This window comes from Denticeps clupeoides, chromosome 17 (genome assembly GCF_900700375.1).
Source record: "Denticeps clupeoides chromosome 17, fDenClu1.1, whole genome shotgun sequence".
NCBI lineage: Eukaryota > Metazoa > Chordata > Actinopteri > Clupeiformes > Denticipitidae > Denticeps > Denticeps clupeoides.
Genome location: NC_041723.1, coordinates 4300212 through 4315618, shown reverse-complemented (window position 1 = coordinate 4315618; position 15407 = coordinate 4300212). Strand labels below are relative to the sequence as shown.

The following is a 15407-nucleotide window of genomic DNA, read 5'->3' as shown; positions in this document are numbered from 1 at the left end:
GGAAATCGCAGCCATACGGGGCAGCTTTCAGCGACAGAGGCGCGTCTCCTGTTTAGCGGTGGGTGAGGACGTCCTCCCTCTGGACAGAGAGGCCATCTGTCAGCCATTAGTTCATCAGGGCTGGTAGGCTGGTGCGCAGGAAAGCAGGGCTGGCACAACGCGTGGGACACAGGGACGGCCTCACCTCCGACAACCCGGCAAAATTCGGACATCTCAAGGTAGTACAGACATTTAAATGTGAATTATTTTGCATTTACTAATATCTATAAATAAAGCAGGATGCAAAAGTGAGATTTTTTTAAAATCCAGTCTAAGCTCATGAAAGTTGTGATATTTTATAATTCAGAAACGTATTTTTCAAGGGTCAGAATTTTAGCTGTGCAGTGTTCAAAATTAAACCCACATGTACAAACTTGCATGACCTGGTACGTGGAGCTTAGTGTGACTTTGGGTGTGAGTGGTGCAGGTTGTAGCGCAGACTGTCCTCCCTTTTGACAATTTAGTTTGATTTAGAGTGACATTCTGAATGTTATGTGCCCTTTATTATAGTAAATGCGCCGTAACATGAAACCCCGGGCTGATGCACGGCCCGGGCTCCCATGCAGCTGGGCTTGAGGTTTTGTCTAGCAGCGCACAACAGCCCAGTTGGCAGATCCAGAGTTTAGCAGCATTCAGATAAGCATAATGGCCTGCCGGTGCACGTTCAAACCTCAAACAGCCTTCTCTTAAACCCTCTAAACTTTGCACCACTCTGTAACAGAGCACCAAGCTTAACCTACTAACCATTTAATGACCGCAAGAATAGAAAAGAACTTAACTCTTCTGAGAGGGCGGATTGTTGCTTTTTGTCAAGAAATCTTTAAGATGAGTAAGCTGCCCGTACGCTGTTAAGACCGCAGGACTGTACACACGCTGTTAACATGAACTCATAATGCATTTGTGGTGTAAAATGTACATAATTGTTGCAATTTTCCCCCAATTCTCTGCAGGAGAGGCATCACAACATGTCTGAAGGTCACCAGGTTTACAGAACACGTCAGGGCATATTTGAGTGAACTTTTATACACCAAAAAAAAAACAGCTGACCACAACCTCCTGTTCTGAGTGCAAATATTTGCAGAAGCAACTTAGTCTCCTCTCCACTTGGTTAATGCAGTTCATAACAAGGTATGAAATGCTCCATAGCTCAGCAGAACAAAAAAGGAAGACTAAGCCTGTGTTGTAATGTCAGTTCCAGTCTGGGTGAATACTCAATTCTGACTGGCTGTTCGATTTCAGTCCAATTTGATCACGCTGTAGCTCTACTGAGAGTATAAGGAGCAACACTGTTCATAATTCGAATTGTTCTGGCAAGTGAGCATTATTTTTGTATGGATAAGTTATCCATTGATCTCTAGATTACGATCATGATATTTGCCTTATTGTATTCTAGATAACTCACACAAACTTAAACTGTGCATAACAATACATTGCCCTAATATACATTTTCATAAATGCTTTTAAATGATTTTAAACAATAAGCTCTTGCTAATGTTCCTGCTCTGGCAAAGACTCTCTATGGAAGGGCCATTGCTGACCTGGAACAAGTGCAAACCCACAAGTCCAGAGACGAGTGAAGAGCTGCCAGAAAAACGATATCTATCAACTGAGCACGTATGTATCTCAGAGCAACCATTTCTGGCAAGCTTATCTTCCCGGCATGCTGAGGTCTCTCCAGCAAAGCTGTTTTCAGTGTTCATCGTTTCACACATGGTCAGACAGCGCACGTCTGACCACGATGCTTTGAAGATGACTCCGCTAGACTCAGGCTCGATGTCAAAATGTGCTCTGCTTTAAAACAACGAGACAGTGTTTACAGGAGCGGTGCAGATAAAGTGCGGAGAACCCTTTTATGTATTTCAAGGTCCCTTTTCGGTGGGAGGTGAAAGCAAAACAGGACATGCTGCCGACGTGGGAACAGCTGGAAAGAGCGCAGGGTCCGGACGGAGGAATGCTGGAGGCATTCAGAACCTCGCTCGCCTGAGCACTACTGGAAAGCCCATTCATACGGTTCCCCGTTCTTTCATGTGCAGTCCAGTTCCGGAGAGTCTCAAGTCATTTGACTTCACAATTAGCAACAGTCCTACTGACACTGTCTGTCTCAGCCATGCTCAACGAGTACAACGGAGTCCTGTATCAATAATCAAAAAAGGTTTGAAGATTGTTTAATGTGGTATCAGTCTAGTCAACAAGGCCATTAAAATTGTGTCTTTTTATGTTTTATTCACCATTTATTCATCATTTCAGGACGCTCTTTTAACCAATCAGACCTCTATATTGGGTGAAAGAAGAAGGAACTAAGTGAAATCAGAAGGTTTGGAATTAAAGGAATTATATTTGTCTTTCAGGAATTATCAATCTGCTCCAGACAAAAGCTTTGTCACACCCTACTCATATACATGTCTTATTTTTCCGGTCTTTTATAATATGAAGACTCAAAGCTGTGAAACTGTGAATCTCAGGTTATGCATTAAACAAAGATTTTTTTTTACTGCAATGACACTCTTGGCTTCTCGTAGGGATGGTTCTCCAGCAGTCCCGAAAGTCCTGAAAGTTCTGATGTTGAATACCTGTTGCTGCATTTATCATCAAATGAAGCTGATTATGATAACACTACTGTGCAGAGCAGACCAAAAGGTTAAGAGAAGCTTTTGAGAATGTGAATGTCAGATAGCATAAATTCGGGTCAATACAGTATATGTTGGCAATGGTGTATACGTGCAGGAATGCCACACAGCGGCCTCACCGCAGCCATTTTTCCAGGAAACCAAGACAGTCAAATAAACACTGCACAGACGTATTCTCGAGGTTCTCCAGCGGCACGCTCGCTGCGAGCCAACGGCACTCAGCAAAGATAAACTGCGCGCCCATACGTCAACGTCGGGCGGCGGCTGTTTCTCCTCACCTCTCCACTGCTCTCAGCTGGATCCCATTTCCACTTGCCAAGAAGGCTGACCTGACCAACAGCCATCGGTGGCCTCGAGTGAGCGAGCTAGGCCCGAGTCATGCCGATAGCGGAGCTGTAAAAGGCGAGCACGGGCGCTTGGCTTTGCACCTCGTCCAGAGAACGCTAGCTGACAAAAGGCAAAACGTTCTCCGGAGCTGCCAGAAATACGGGCCTGGCTAAGATCAGCGCAGGCGGGCGGCTAAGCTGACATAGCATAGGACGGTCCCGGGTTCGGCCTTTATAAAGTGTTGCATGCTGACAGTCAACACCTGCTCCGCATGTCTCTCATTAGCAAATTCCTCCAGGCTGAGAACTTTTTGGTGCGCACCGCTGTTTTATGAGGACATTAGGGATTGATATTGCCGAGATGCTGTGTTTGGGTGATGTCACAGCCCTTCACCGAGGCATGGTGCAGAATGGCATTGATCACATTATGTCCCTTGGGTCTGTAAGAGCAGCATTTGAAGGATTACAGTAAAAGGCCGAGCCACAGACTAAGCTGCATGTATCAGAGGTGACGTGTTGGTATTTCCTGTCCATCTGTGCTCAAGTGGTCCAACAGTTCAATTCAACAAGAAACAGGTCTGATAGGTAACTTGGAAGACACAGAAGACAAAGAAGCAGGATGGAAGACAAAATGGCGTTGTAAGTATGCAAAAGTAAGTTGACTGCAAATGAGCTATAAAGGTGTTTTTTTTTTTTTATGCTAACTAGCTACTAACTTCTTTTTTACAAAATATACCAACAGAAATATTTTGCACTTTAATTCATCTGACAATTCTACAACATAAAAACATAAAAGTGGTAGCGCTGCCAGATTTCTAAACAAGATGAAACCAGAACAATGATTGCCTAATCATCATCGGAAAAGGGAATAAAATGAGTCGTAGAGCCAGTAAAACAAAATATTCATCCTGAGTCTATTGACAATAAAGATGTTACAGCTTTCAAATACACAGTAGAAAAGAAAGTGGTTGATTAGGGTTCTGATTATGTGAAGAACCAGGGTAGTCCCAGTGTACATGTGTACAGATTGCCGACAGAAGGGTCTAACAGATGGATTAGTTGTTCAAACGGGAAATTAAGTCTCGCTGTATGGCCTCCCTAAATGGCAGGGTTGTTCTGAGGCCATCACTTAGGTCCAGGTACGTCAACAGCCACAAAAAGTATATTGTATTTACATGAAGGACACAGACACCATTTTTCAACCTTTCAACGCTAATGTCACATCAAGTCTGTAAAATCAGAGAAGTCTTCATTTTAACATGAAAGACTGTCTACGTCTAGATGTAAGACACGGTGTTATGTTTAAAAGTTACACTTTTATTAAGAGTATGAAACATTGTGCTTCCTATTTTAAAGGGTATTTGATCATTATGAACTGAAAAAAAAAAAACATCCTCTGCTGGAACTGAAAACTCCTTCTAAGAGATTCCATGTGTTCAGCCAGAACCTGGTGATAAAAAAGCGCTTTCAATTAAAACTTTAAGAGTACAGAGCTGATGATGAGTTCATATCAGCATTTACTATGTGTTTGCAATTAACTGATTGCAGTAAAAGGTGAACGCAGTGCAAATGTTGGCCTCTAGGCTGAGATGTGAGCTGGGAGAGGGCTGCTGCTAATAATAATAATGCTTCTCTGGCATATGGGCACAATCAGGAAACACAGCCGCAGTGATGTCAGGCCCATGTGACCTGGTGGTGACAGGTTGGGGAATTGGGCTCAGAGTGCCCTCAGGGCTCCTGAGCATGGTGAGTGTCTACATATGGACTTCATTTGAGCCAGAGAATTAAGTTCAGGGCCAACTGAGGGAACAACACCATTTGACCCTACATACAAGGGAAATTGCTAGTTTTTCCAACTAGCCCTAAATACTTAAATCAAAACTCAATTAAGAGGTCCAAAGTAGTGTTTACAGAGCATTTGGGTTAATTAGGCTCAATTAAATTGAAGTATTAATCCATGTGCGAAAAGCTACAAAACAGTGGGGCAGTAAGTCAAAACTAAAAGATGTGAACTATATAGAACTCATGAATGCCTAAGAAGCTCGTCTAGAGTTGAAATACAAATCCTGGAGAGTTTAGACACTTCTTTCAACTATTAATTGCAACAATTATTAACAAACAATTCACTTATTCAGGATACAGAAAATAGGCTTATTTGAATGTTCAGTTCCATTCTGAAAATGATTCTGATTTAATTTTCACTGTTGACAAATTCTACCGTAATTCTACCAAATCAGTAGTTATTACAGTTGTGGATGCTGAAGTAAAGCTTGATTGTACGATTTAAGGAACATCCCAGATTCCGAGAATTGCCTTTTCATCAGCTGAAGCTCTCTGTCTCCCTCTCTTAAAATCATCATCTAGTCTACTTAGATGAAGAGACCATGCATGGTTCCCATTACTCCAGAACTGCAGAACTGACTAGGATGGACCACCACCAATCCACAATGAAACCAATCAAATCTGGAGAACTATTATAGTTACAATGTTGATTGTCTTTGTCTTTGAAATTCTTTGAATAAAAATGTAGACTAATCTAGACTCTCGTTCATTAATACTAATCACTTGGCTTGTGTTTTATACGTTAAATATTTTATAGGTGCATGAGTCTACAGCGAATTACATTAAACACTTAAAATTATGTGCTCATAATTAAAGACCAAATTTAACAGCCATGCCTAAAAACCACAATGTAATCCCATACTGAAAAACAACACAAAAATGACATATTTATGTATCTTTAATATATACATATATATAGAGAGAATTTTTTTTACAGTGGAAAAAAATTATGTGGGTTTTCATTACTGTGAGCACCTTAAATAATGTAGAAAACAAAACATGAAACAAATTCTGATGCTGTGAGCATTTTAGGACAGTCGGAAATGAACAGATAAGTCACGTAGAAAGAAGTAAACGTGTACTTCACACAAGAGCCTGGTATTATCACAGATTAAAGCAAAAAATAAAAAAATAAGACATTTCAGCTGCGGTTGCATGTCAACTACTGTAAACAAATAAATAAGTCTCATTCAAAATGAATCCTTCAGTTATGAAAAAAACTGGTCAAACAGAGAGGTATTTCTGAGTAAGGTGTGAATATGTGCGTGCCAATTCGCCATCAACTTACTGCAGAGGACTGTGACCCAACTCTGTACAGTAAACACAAGTAAAATCACAGTTCACATTGCAGGCTTTGGCCTGGGCCAGGCGTTACCCAGTCAAAGACAGAAGTGGCCCCACTGTCCTGGCACAGCTCTAACACAGTCGTTCTCAGATTTGTACAGTTTGAGTGCAAAGTGCAGATTCAGACAGCAGTGGGACGTGCCGCCACACTGGAACTATTTAACAAACGAAACCGCGGTCACGTGATGTGCAGCGGTGACAAGCGTCTTCACACTAGCCACGCGTGTTTCATCTTATAACATCAAACATTTAATACTATTACACTGTACTTAAAGACTGCATTGTGCTTTTCCTTGTTAATCAGTTCATATTACAGTTCATATTACCAAATCTAATTTATACCAAGATATGACAGCCACATTGTCACAAAGTGATGAATACTTTGAGATCTTCTGAGTAGTGAGATACTAATCTCAAAAAATAAAATAACACTTGAGATGAATAACCCCTTCATAATGCATTTTGCAATGCATAATGCAATACAACAACTAATTGTACTGATTAGAATGTGCATCCTTGATTCTTACAATGACTTGAATGCATATGGATCAAACTACTTAAATGTTGAATGGTAATTATATTACTATATGCATCAAAAGTATATCTTATAATTACCATACTGACTAAAATAGCATACTATTTCCCCCAAAATACATCTGAAATACATCTCATTGAATATACAATAAACTAAACATTGGTGGTGATGGTGCCTAATGGTGCCTAATGTTTATTTAAATGTTTTTCTTTATATATTTAAAATATATTAATTAGTATAGAATTTGGGTCAATATGGTGTCCTATGGATATAAATTTAATATGCAAGTCATTGTAAGGTTCTGTTTATTATGCACAGTACATAATTATAGATTTTCTTTTGATAATTTTTGAAGGGGATTCAAGATGTGTTACCCTCTGCACAACAATTCATTTTAAGTAGGAGGTCTTAAAATAGCACCTTTTTTCAGTAATGCAACAATTCAGATAATAGTTAAATAGCCATGAAATTGCATACCAAAAAATAAAATAAAACCATACTGTACAAAGATACCTAAACAATGTACACGAGCCACCATTTGCTGTTGTTCCAATGCTCATAATAATAGAACCTCTTATGCACAAATGTACACTTGTGTACTTGGATTACGAGGGAGAGGCATAGGAATTGTTCACAACCAAAAAACTTCACGTGTCCAAGATGAAAATAAATAAAAAACGGAAATAGCCATCTGTCTCTGGAACTCTGTGGGCCGCTGGAGAACGCTGTCCGGCTAATTTATAGCTTTCTTGTGGAGCCCTCACTGCAGATTGGCCACATCTGTTTTCAGCGATTCCCATTGGAAAGCAAAGTTTTGCTTCTTTTTGTTTTTGCCGGGTCGGTCTTCTAATTAGCACCATGTCAGTGTTAAGGCTGCCTGGGTGGGCAGAGGCCTCAGCTAATGCTCACAAAACATGCTAATAGTACACACACTCACACACACATTCTCAGCAGACAGGCCATAGGTACACTCCCTGTAATTAAGCACAACTCAACAGGGCACTCCACAGTGCAAGGGGAACATGGGAAAGAAGAGGAATGCTATCGTACCGGGTTCCACGGGCGCCTATGCCAAGAAGTGCTGCCCGGGCATGGGTGAGTGCTGCATGGCTCCACATCAGAAGGCTTGTCCAGCACATCACAGCTGTGGTCACTAAGCTGCTGGCCACTTGGACGCTGACACACCACCAAGCGTGTCCTTCGGCCTCCCCCACACGTCTGAGTGCACTGAATGAAATTAAGAATGTTACACAACAATGATCTTTCCCTTTACATTTACATTTACGGCATTTATCAGACAGACACCGTTATCCAGAGCGGCTTACGATCAGTAGTTACAGGAACTCGGGTTCTTGTGTCTTGCTCAGGGACATAATAGTAGTGAGTGGGGTTTGAACCTGTGTCTTTGTGATCTGGTTCATAGGCTAGTGTGTTACCCACTAGGGTACTACCACCGTCTTAATCACTGTGTGCTCAAAGTTTCAAAGTAACTTGCATCAAGTATGTTGCCAGATATGCAAACGTTTCTCACTATTGGCCCAAAACTGTCAAAAAGACAGAAACGACCATATTATTTAACTTGTACAATGACCTGGATCAACATCCAGCCTTTCGAATGTGATATTTTCCTAAAATATCATATTCAAATCTGCCTAGTCTGGCAACACTGAGCACAAGGTCCTGTCTCCTCTTTTCCTCCTGTGTTATGAACAACATGTTCAGTGGACATCTCGGGACCACACATCTAATCATTAAAGGTTTTCTGTTTTATAAATGTTACAAAGGTATTATTAAATGAAACAAATCATTGGGAAACTAACTTGACAACTTGAAAAAAAGATTCCTTTTTTAATTAACTGAATGGTTCTGCAGCAATGGACAGTGAGAAGGCTCAATTTAATCAGCCTATGGGGTCAGCAAGGGTTAAAAACCAGGAACGTAAATCGGCATTGGATCAATGACTTAGAAAACAAATGGATTTTATTTTCAATGAAGAGAAACAAATCACTTAAGAAAAGCACTTTCAAACCAGGCTGTCCAGGGCTGGGCTCACTGGGCTTCCTTTCAAAATCGGCATTGGGAAACAATTGGTGCTGGAGAGGAGCCCAGTTAAATTACATAAAACAAACGGCGTCTGCGGTCTCATAAGGGCTTGTTTTACGAAGCGGGAGACAGTCTATCCCTTAGGGGCTACGGTGCTTACCTCTCCCCAGATGCCATAGTTCCAGTGCGGGCAGGGCCCTGAGTCGCAGCGCTTCGACTCGTCCGGCTTCACCCGCTCGTCACAGTAACTGGTGCTGCGTCCCTCGGCGTCCTGGCAGACCACCACTCGCCTCTGGAAGCCCCCCTCACATGTGCTGGAGCACTGCAGGCCCATATAAAGGGGTTATCATTACTTGACCGTCTCTGTCAGGCTTCCAATTTGCATTTTGCATTTGTGTAAATGCTTTTTCATAATGATGTACATTAACAGCACAAATATTTGTGTGGAAAGCAGAAATTTGCAAAAGCAGTAGTATTTGCTTTGATCCCTTTACAGACAGCACACGCTTAAAAAAATAAATAAATAAATTATATATATATATATACACACACACACACACACACACACACACACACACACACACACATACATACACACACGCATGCACGCACACACACACACACACACACACACACACACACACACACACACACACATATATATATATATATATATATGTTTGTTTTTTTTTTTTTAAGCGTGTGCTGTCTGTGAATTGTGAATACGGGGTGGTAGTGGCCTAGTGGGTAAGACACTCGCCTGTGAACCTGAAGACCCAGGTTCAAATCCCACTTACTACCATTGTGTCCCTGAGCAAGACACTTAACCCTAAGTTGCTCCAGGGGGACTGTCCCTGTAACTACTGATTGTAAGTCGCTCTGGATAAGGGCGTCTGATAAATGCCATAAATGTAAATGTAAATGAATTGTGAAATGTAAATTGTGATTCCTAATCTTTTCACATTGGAACCTTGTTTACATGATTCAGAGCCTCACACACAAGCCTGCAAGGTCATAAGCTCACAGATCAAAGCCACTATGCACACTGTCTCTACTCCACCCAGCAATCAACAGGCCAGCTTAGGAGCAGATGAACAAACAGCACTGATGGAGGGGAAAACAGGGAAACGTGATGCAACACGAGCAAACAGAAACAAGCACTGACGAAGGAATGAGAGATTAAGAGGATGTGTGTGTGTGTGTGTGTGTGTGTGTGTGTGTCTGTAGGTGACATACTGCTCCCCACGGTCCTGTCCTCCACTGGTGGGCAGCAGAGGGCACATTCCAGGCGCTGTGTCCCGGGTGACTGCGTGGATCATGGGGAGTGTATGGCGGGTTGTTGGCGCGTGGGTGGTAGACAGAGGGGCAGGGCGCTGCCACACACTCCTGCTCTCCACTGGGCTTCCCGTCCGGGTGACACAAAGACTCGTCCACCTGCTGATGGTAGACACTGCACCCCACCTGCCTGGTGGAGCGTCCGAGCCCACATGTCACTGAGCACTGTGGAATACAATGGAATAGAAGACATGCGTTCAAAACACTGTATGCAGCGATATGTCACTGGCTAATGTCACATCAAGTCTGTCCTCAGGATGACCAAAATGAACAGACAGGAACGTGGGGCAGTGGTGGCCTAGTGGATCAGGAAGTGGACCCATAATCAAAAGGTTACAGGTTCAAATCCAGAACCGCCAAAGTGCCTCTGAGGTGCCACTGAGCAAAGCACCGTCCTCCACTGCTCACCACGGGTGATGGGTTAAAACCAGAGGACACATTTCATTGCGTGCATCGTGTGCTGTGCTGTGTGTCACAATGATATTCACTTCACTTAAATCACTTCACTTGAATGGACAGCTTGCTAGTAGCTGGGAGAGGAGAAATGAACTAATAACCCTTAAGGATGGTATTATAAAACTCTGACACACCCAGTTTCTTTATAACACGGCTAACAGCAATGTTGCCAGATATAGCCTAAAATCCTCCAAAAACACAGCAAATAAAAAAAGTTCTTGAAAACACTGCGGCTATCGGGTCTCTCTATACCTATTCTCAAAAAACAATATTTCCCAAAATGTCAACGTCAAATCCAAGTGCTCGCTCTCATCACTACCTTCTGATTTCTAAGTAGTAATGCCACTTCCATCAGAGGGCAAGCACAGTCTACTACCAAACTAAACATGATGACATGCATTGTATTTGTACATGTTATCTTTGCACATGTTTATTTGTTGATATGAAACAGGTTCATGAGAATGAAAGCAGTCAATACATACAGGAGACCATTCCCCAGCACTCCACTGGCCGCACAGGCTGAAGCACTCCGATGTCTCTGCGGGCCTGGGTAGGTGGGCACAGTAGGATTCATCCGCTACTCCGCCATGAGTGTCCCGGCAACTCACATAGCGAGCTCGTTTCCCCTTTCCACAGGAGGCGGAGCACTGTCAAACACACAGACAATGGACAGTCCCTCCAGGATTTTGCGATAAACTTTTGTGATTGGTGGGGTCTAAAATGCCTGAATTTGCGGCTACTTTAGAGAAAAGTTTCTGTGTTTTTGTATGGGCAAGGTTGCTGTGAAACTGCAGAAATAAGTCAGACTCCATTGGGGTGATTTGCCTTGGCTGGTCGCGCATGTCTGCAACTCTCTGTGTGTGGAAAAGAAAAATGTTTTTCAATTGACAGGTGTAACGAGAGTGTGAGAGCGATGTTGGCGTCAGATATTGGAGCTAGGCTGCCTGTATTCTGCATCATGCGATTTGCAGGTAAAGGCCCGAGTCGAACAGCACTCCTGTCTTGTGGTACCTCTCTACACCAACACAGCAGTGCCAGTAGGCCCTTACCACTGAACGGTAAGCCGAGTGAATATCGCCCTGGCCGGCGGGCAGCCATTATAAGGAAAAGGGACAAATCAACAATAGTTTACTCCCTCTTTCGTGCAGAACACTTGGAAACTGTTGGGCATAATCCTTGGGGAAAATTTTTGAGGCTGAATGAGAAAAATACTGCAGCCAGAAAAACTACAACCCCAGGCACTTTTGATGGTGTGTAATTATTTACATTTACGGCATTTATCAGACGTCCTTATCCAGAGCGACTTACAATCAGTATTTACAGGGACAGTCCCCCTGGAGCAACTGCTCAGGGACACAATGGTAGTAAGTGGGATTCAAACTGGGGTCTTCTGATTTATAGGCGACTGTGTTACCCACTAGGCTACTACCACCCTATTAACGACACCCAGAAGAAAAAAAAAAGTTTTTTAATTTTTAACATCATCAAATGATGTTTTTATAAAGTAAGTTTTACAAATTTGTAATAGATTCTGCTTCCTCATTCTGGACTATTTGAGCCCCTGACGTAACACTTCTATTACTAGCACAGTGTCCATCAGTGTACATAACATTGAAATATACAGTCTTCTCAATGTCAAGACATTTACATTTACATTTACAGCATTTATCAGACGCCCTTATCCAGAGCAACTAACAATCAGTAGTTACAGGGACAGTCCCCCTGGAGCAACTTAGGGTTAAGTGTCTTACTCAGGGACACACTGACATGAGACATGAGCAGTGAACCACTTTGTTAAGCATAGATGTGTATCGATTCTTCAGGAACGCCATGCCAGACTGAATAATACCCTTAAATGACAGAAACAAGATTGTTACCCTTTAGTGGACTTTGATATCGGAAGAAAGAGGGGAAACTGAGCAAGGCTGCGTTTCTTGGCAGACTCGAAGGTGCTCGGTTTGGGTTTGGGGAGGTGATCTACATAATGTTCCCGCCCTCACCTGAAAAACAGCTGGTTTTCAGAAACCTCATGGTTGCTAAGGAGCTGCATAGCTAATGCAATCAACAGAGCTACAGTGCGAACACAAGAGAGGGATCGATGACAGCCTCCATTTCCATAACATCACATATGGGGAAGGAAGAAAAAAAAAATCGTACTTTTTCACCTTCCTTTGCCGGCCTTGTCTTTCTGAGCTCAACTTGCGGCCACGCCATTGTTTCTGACGTGCAAGAGAGCGTGTGGAAACCCAAAACGTCTGTCTCGACCTGATCTGCTTCTCATTTAAAGCCAGGAACAATGAAAGCCAGAAAGACACCCCCAACCGTTCAGACTATGTGTGTGTGTTTATGTGTGTGTGTCGCCTCATAGAACAGAAGGTGCAGCAACACCTCTGGACATTATCAAGAAAAAGAGCGATTTGCTACATTATCGCGAGCCCAAGAGATCATGATGCCAGCGCATTTGATGGAGCAGGTGTCCAGGATAGGATGAGGAGAAGGTGTGAGAAGAAATAGACACTCACGGTGGTCCAGGACCCGTATCTCCACTGGGTGTGCATCTGGCTGGGGACGGGCAGCTGTGCTGTGATGAGTACCGGCGAAGAACGTGGACAGTCGGGCAGCTCGCACTCCTACCAAACACAAAACGTGTGACAGTAGATCAACTCTGTGTGTTCTTGCATAGGAGCACATTACATTTTATTGAGTTATAGTAAATAAGTAAGTAAGAAGGGCTTTATTCTCATCTCATTGAGAATATCGAAATCTCATTCTCCAGGACCACATGTGCAAGTTAGGACACAACGCCCTTTACAAACAGTTGAATAATAATATGTGTGTGTGTGTGTTGGAAGTACCTGACTGTCTCGGGGTCTGGCAGCTGCATTGCACTCTCTGTCATCTACAGTGTTGCTGTAGGGCCCGGACACACAACGTACAGCGCGCATCTGGTAACCGTGGCCACAGGTTACAGTGCACTGCAATAATACACACAGATCAGAGCCAGACATGGATCAAAGTGCGTCATACACACACACGTATCCCTCTTAAACATCACCCCACATTAGTCCAACCTACTTGGATTTTTCTTTTGCTTAGAAGCAGAAAGAGCCAAGAGCATCTCTGGTCAAACATGATACTCATTTTTCTGACATCCTGCTATTGTTCATTTTATCGAGACAGCATGTGCACTTTAGGCTTTTTTCATCCCTCGCACTGTTTTATTTGCTCTTAATAGTGGTGTGAATAACAGAAATGTACAAGACTAGATAAAAAAAATGTTGTTACAGTGTTGTTACAATTATTTATTTACTGATATTTGTTTACTGTGATTTACAAAATAGAACGATAAGCAATTGTTAATAAATGTACTAACCCGTCATCTAAATTCAACAGCACAGGTACAATTGCATATATTTCACAATGTTCATGCACTTTGCTTATACAGCACAAGATATGCTTCACACAGTGGTGTGTCCTCACTGGACACCAGCTATAAGGACGGGTCAAGGTTACGGTGAATGGGCAACTGTTAGTGCCATAGAAGCCTCTTATCAAAAAGACACCCAGGAAACACTTTATGAGCCCCTGAAGCTGGGACCTCTGCAGGACGTCATCTTACTGGGATCCTCCCAGTTCACAGGCAGATCACCACCTCTTCCAGCACAACCCAAACACTCCAAGAAGTGTCCGAAAACAAAGTGCTTCTGAGTTGTTCTTCTGTAGTTGACACTACCTAATCTTTCAATGCAAATGCAATATAGAGTCTGGGTCTATTTTTCCATCAGAAACATTTTTGTCCAATGTAATTTGTTGACGAAATTTCACTTTGATTGATCCTGAGACATTTTCCCCCCAAAGAAAGGCTGGTTGGATCATATGACGGGGGAGTTATAGAGGTACAGTACAGTCACCTCACCTTTAAGTGAATGTACACAGTCGCAGAAGTCACAGAAGTCGCTGTACTCACTGCGCTCCAGACTCCGACCTGCCAGGAGGCGCACTCAGGCCTCTCACAGCTGCCCACCGGTGAGGGCTTTGTGATAGGCTCGCACCTCTCGTCGGCCAGCCTCTCCTCACCCAGAACACACAGCACCTGCCTGTGCCGGTGGCCCTTGCCGCACGACACCATACACTACAGGGAGGGGGAGGACGAAGTTTACCCGAATCAGTCAAGAAGGAATACAAAATACACATCTGATTCTGTGTCTCACAAGAACGCACACTGCATACATCAGACTCTGTGTGTGTGGCATGATATACCAAGGAATAATTACACCCCACTGGGCTCTTGTTGGGGCAGTGGTCGCCATGCAGGTAAGGAAGTGGACCCATAACCGGAAGGCCCAAACCGCCAAGGTGCCACTGAGGTCCCCTTAATTACACACTGTTCCCCATGCACTTCTGGGCTGCCCACAGCTCACTTAGGGTGATGAGTTAAATGCAGAGGACACATTTCAACGTGTCACCATGTGCTGTACTCTGTTGTGCATCACAATGACAAAAACAATCACTTTAAATTCTGATGAGCCCAAAGTTACACAAAAAATGTAACAAATTATGATTTACTTAGAGATCATCATTGTGTCAGTATCTATGACAATGCATTATAAAACAATGAATAGACATTTTATATGGAATGCCCTTGTTGGGTGTGCCAGTGCTGTCACCTCGCTCCACTCGCTGCTGCTCCAGCTGGGGCAGGTCATTTGATTGCAGGTCTCCACGACGACCCTCTGGCGTTCGCTGCACTCTCGGTCCTCGAGCCTGTGACCCAGGTTGTTCATGCAGTAGGCCTCCCGCGTCCGTCTGCCTCCACCACAGCTCTTAGAGCACTGCACAAGTGCACACACGCACACGAAA

General features: G+C 43.1%; 1 protein-coding gene and 1 long non-coding RNA gene across 3 annotated transcripts in view; one reads left to right on the top strand and one right to left on the bottom strand.

The window, feature by feature from the left end:
* LOC114766664 (uncharacterized) lies at nucleotides 1–4416 on the top strand. Its single transcript, XR_003742841.1, has 2 exons — nucleotides 1–218; nucleotides 990–4416. It is a non-coding gene; the product is annotated as an uncharacterized LOC114766664 (long non-coding RNA).
* LOC114766663 (A disintegrin and metalloproteinase with thrombospondin motifs 20) overlaps nucleotides 1–15407 on the bottom strand; it is a 66557-nt gene that overhangs the window by 12710 nt on the left and 38440 nt on the right. The window contains exons 21-28 of one of the 2 annotated variants that reach the window (XM_028957692.1): nucleotides 15215–15379; nucleotides 14515–14679; nucleotides 13403–13522; nucleotides 13070–13177; nucleotides 11030–11194; nucleotides 9993–10256; nucleotides 8917–9078; nucleotides 7764–7940 (exon numbers count right to left, since the gene is read on the bottom strand). In XM_028957692.1, coding sequence (XP_028813525.1) covers nucleotides 7764–7940; nucleotides 8917–9078; nucleotides 9993–10256; nucleotides 11030–11194; nucleotides 13070–13177; nucleotides 13403–13522; nucleotides 14515–14679; nucleotides 15215–15379 — 1326 coding nt within the window. The remainder of the gene's footprint in view (nucleotides 1–7763; nucleotides 7941–8916; nucleotides 9079–9992; nucleotides 10257–11029; nucleotides 11195–13069; nucleotides 13178–13402; nucleotides 13523–14514; nucleotides 14680–15214; nucleotides 15380–15407) is intronic. The other variant, XM_028957693.1, reaches the window with a different exon arrangement.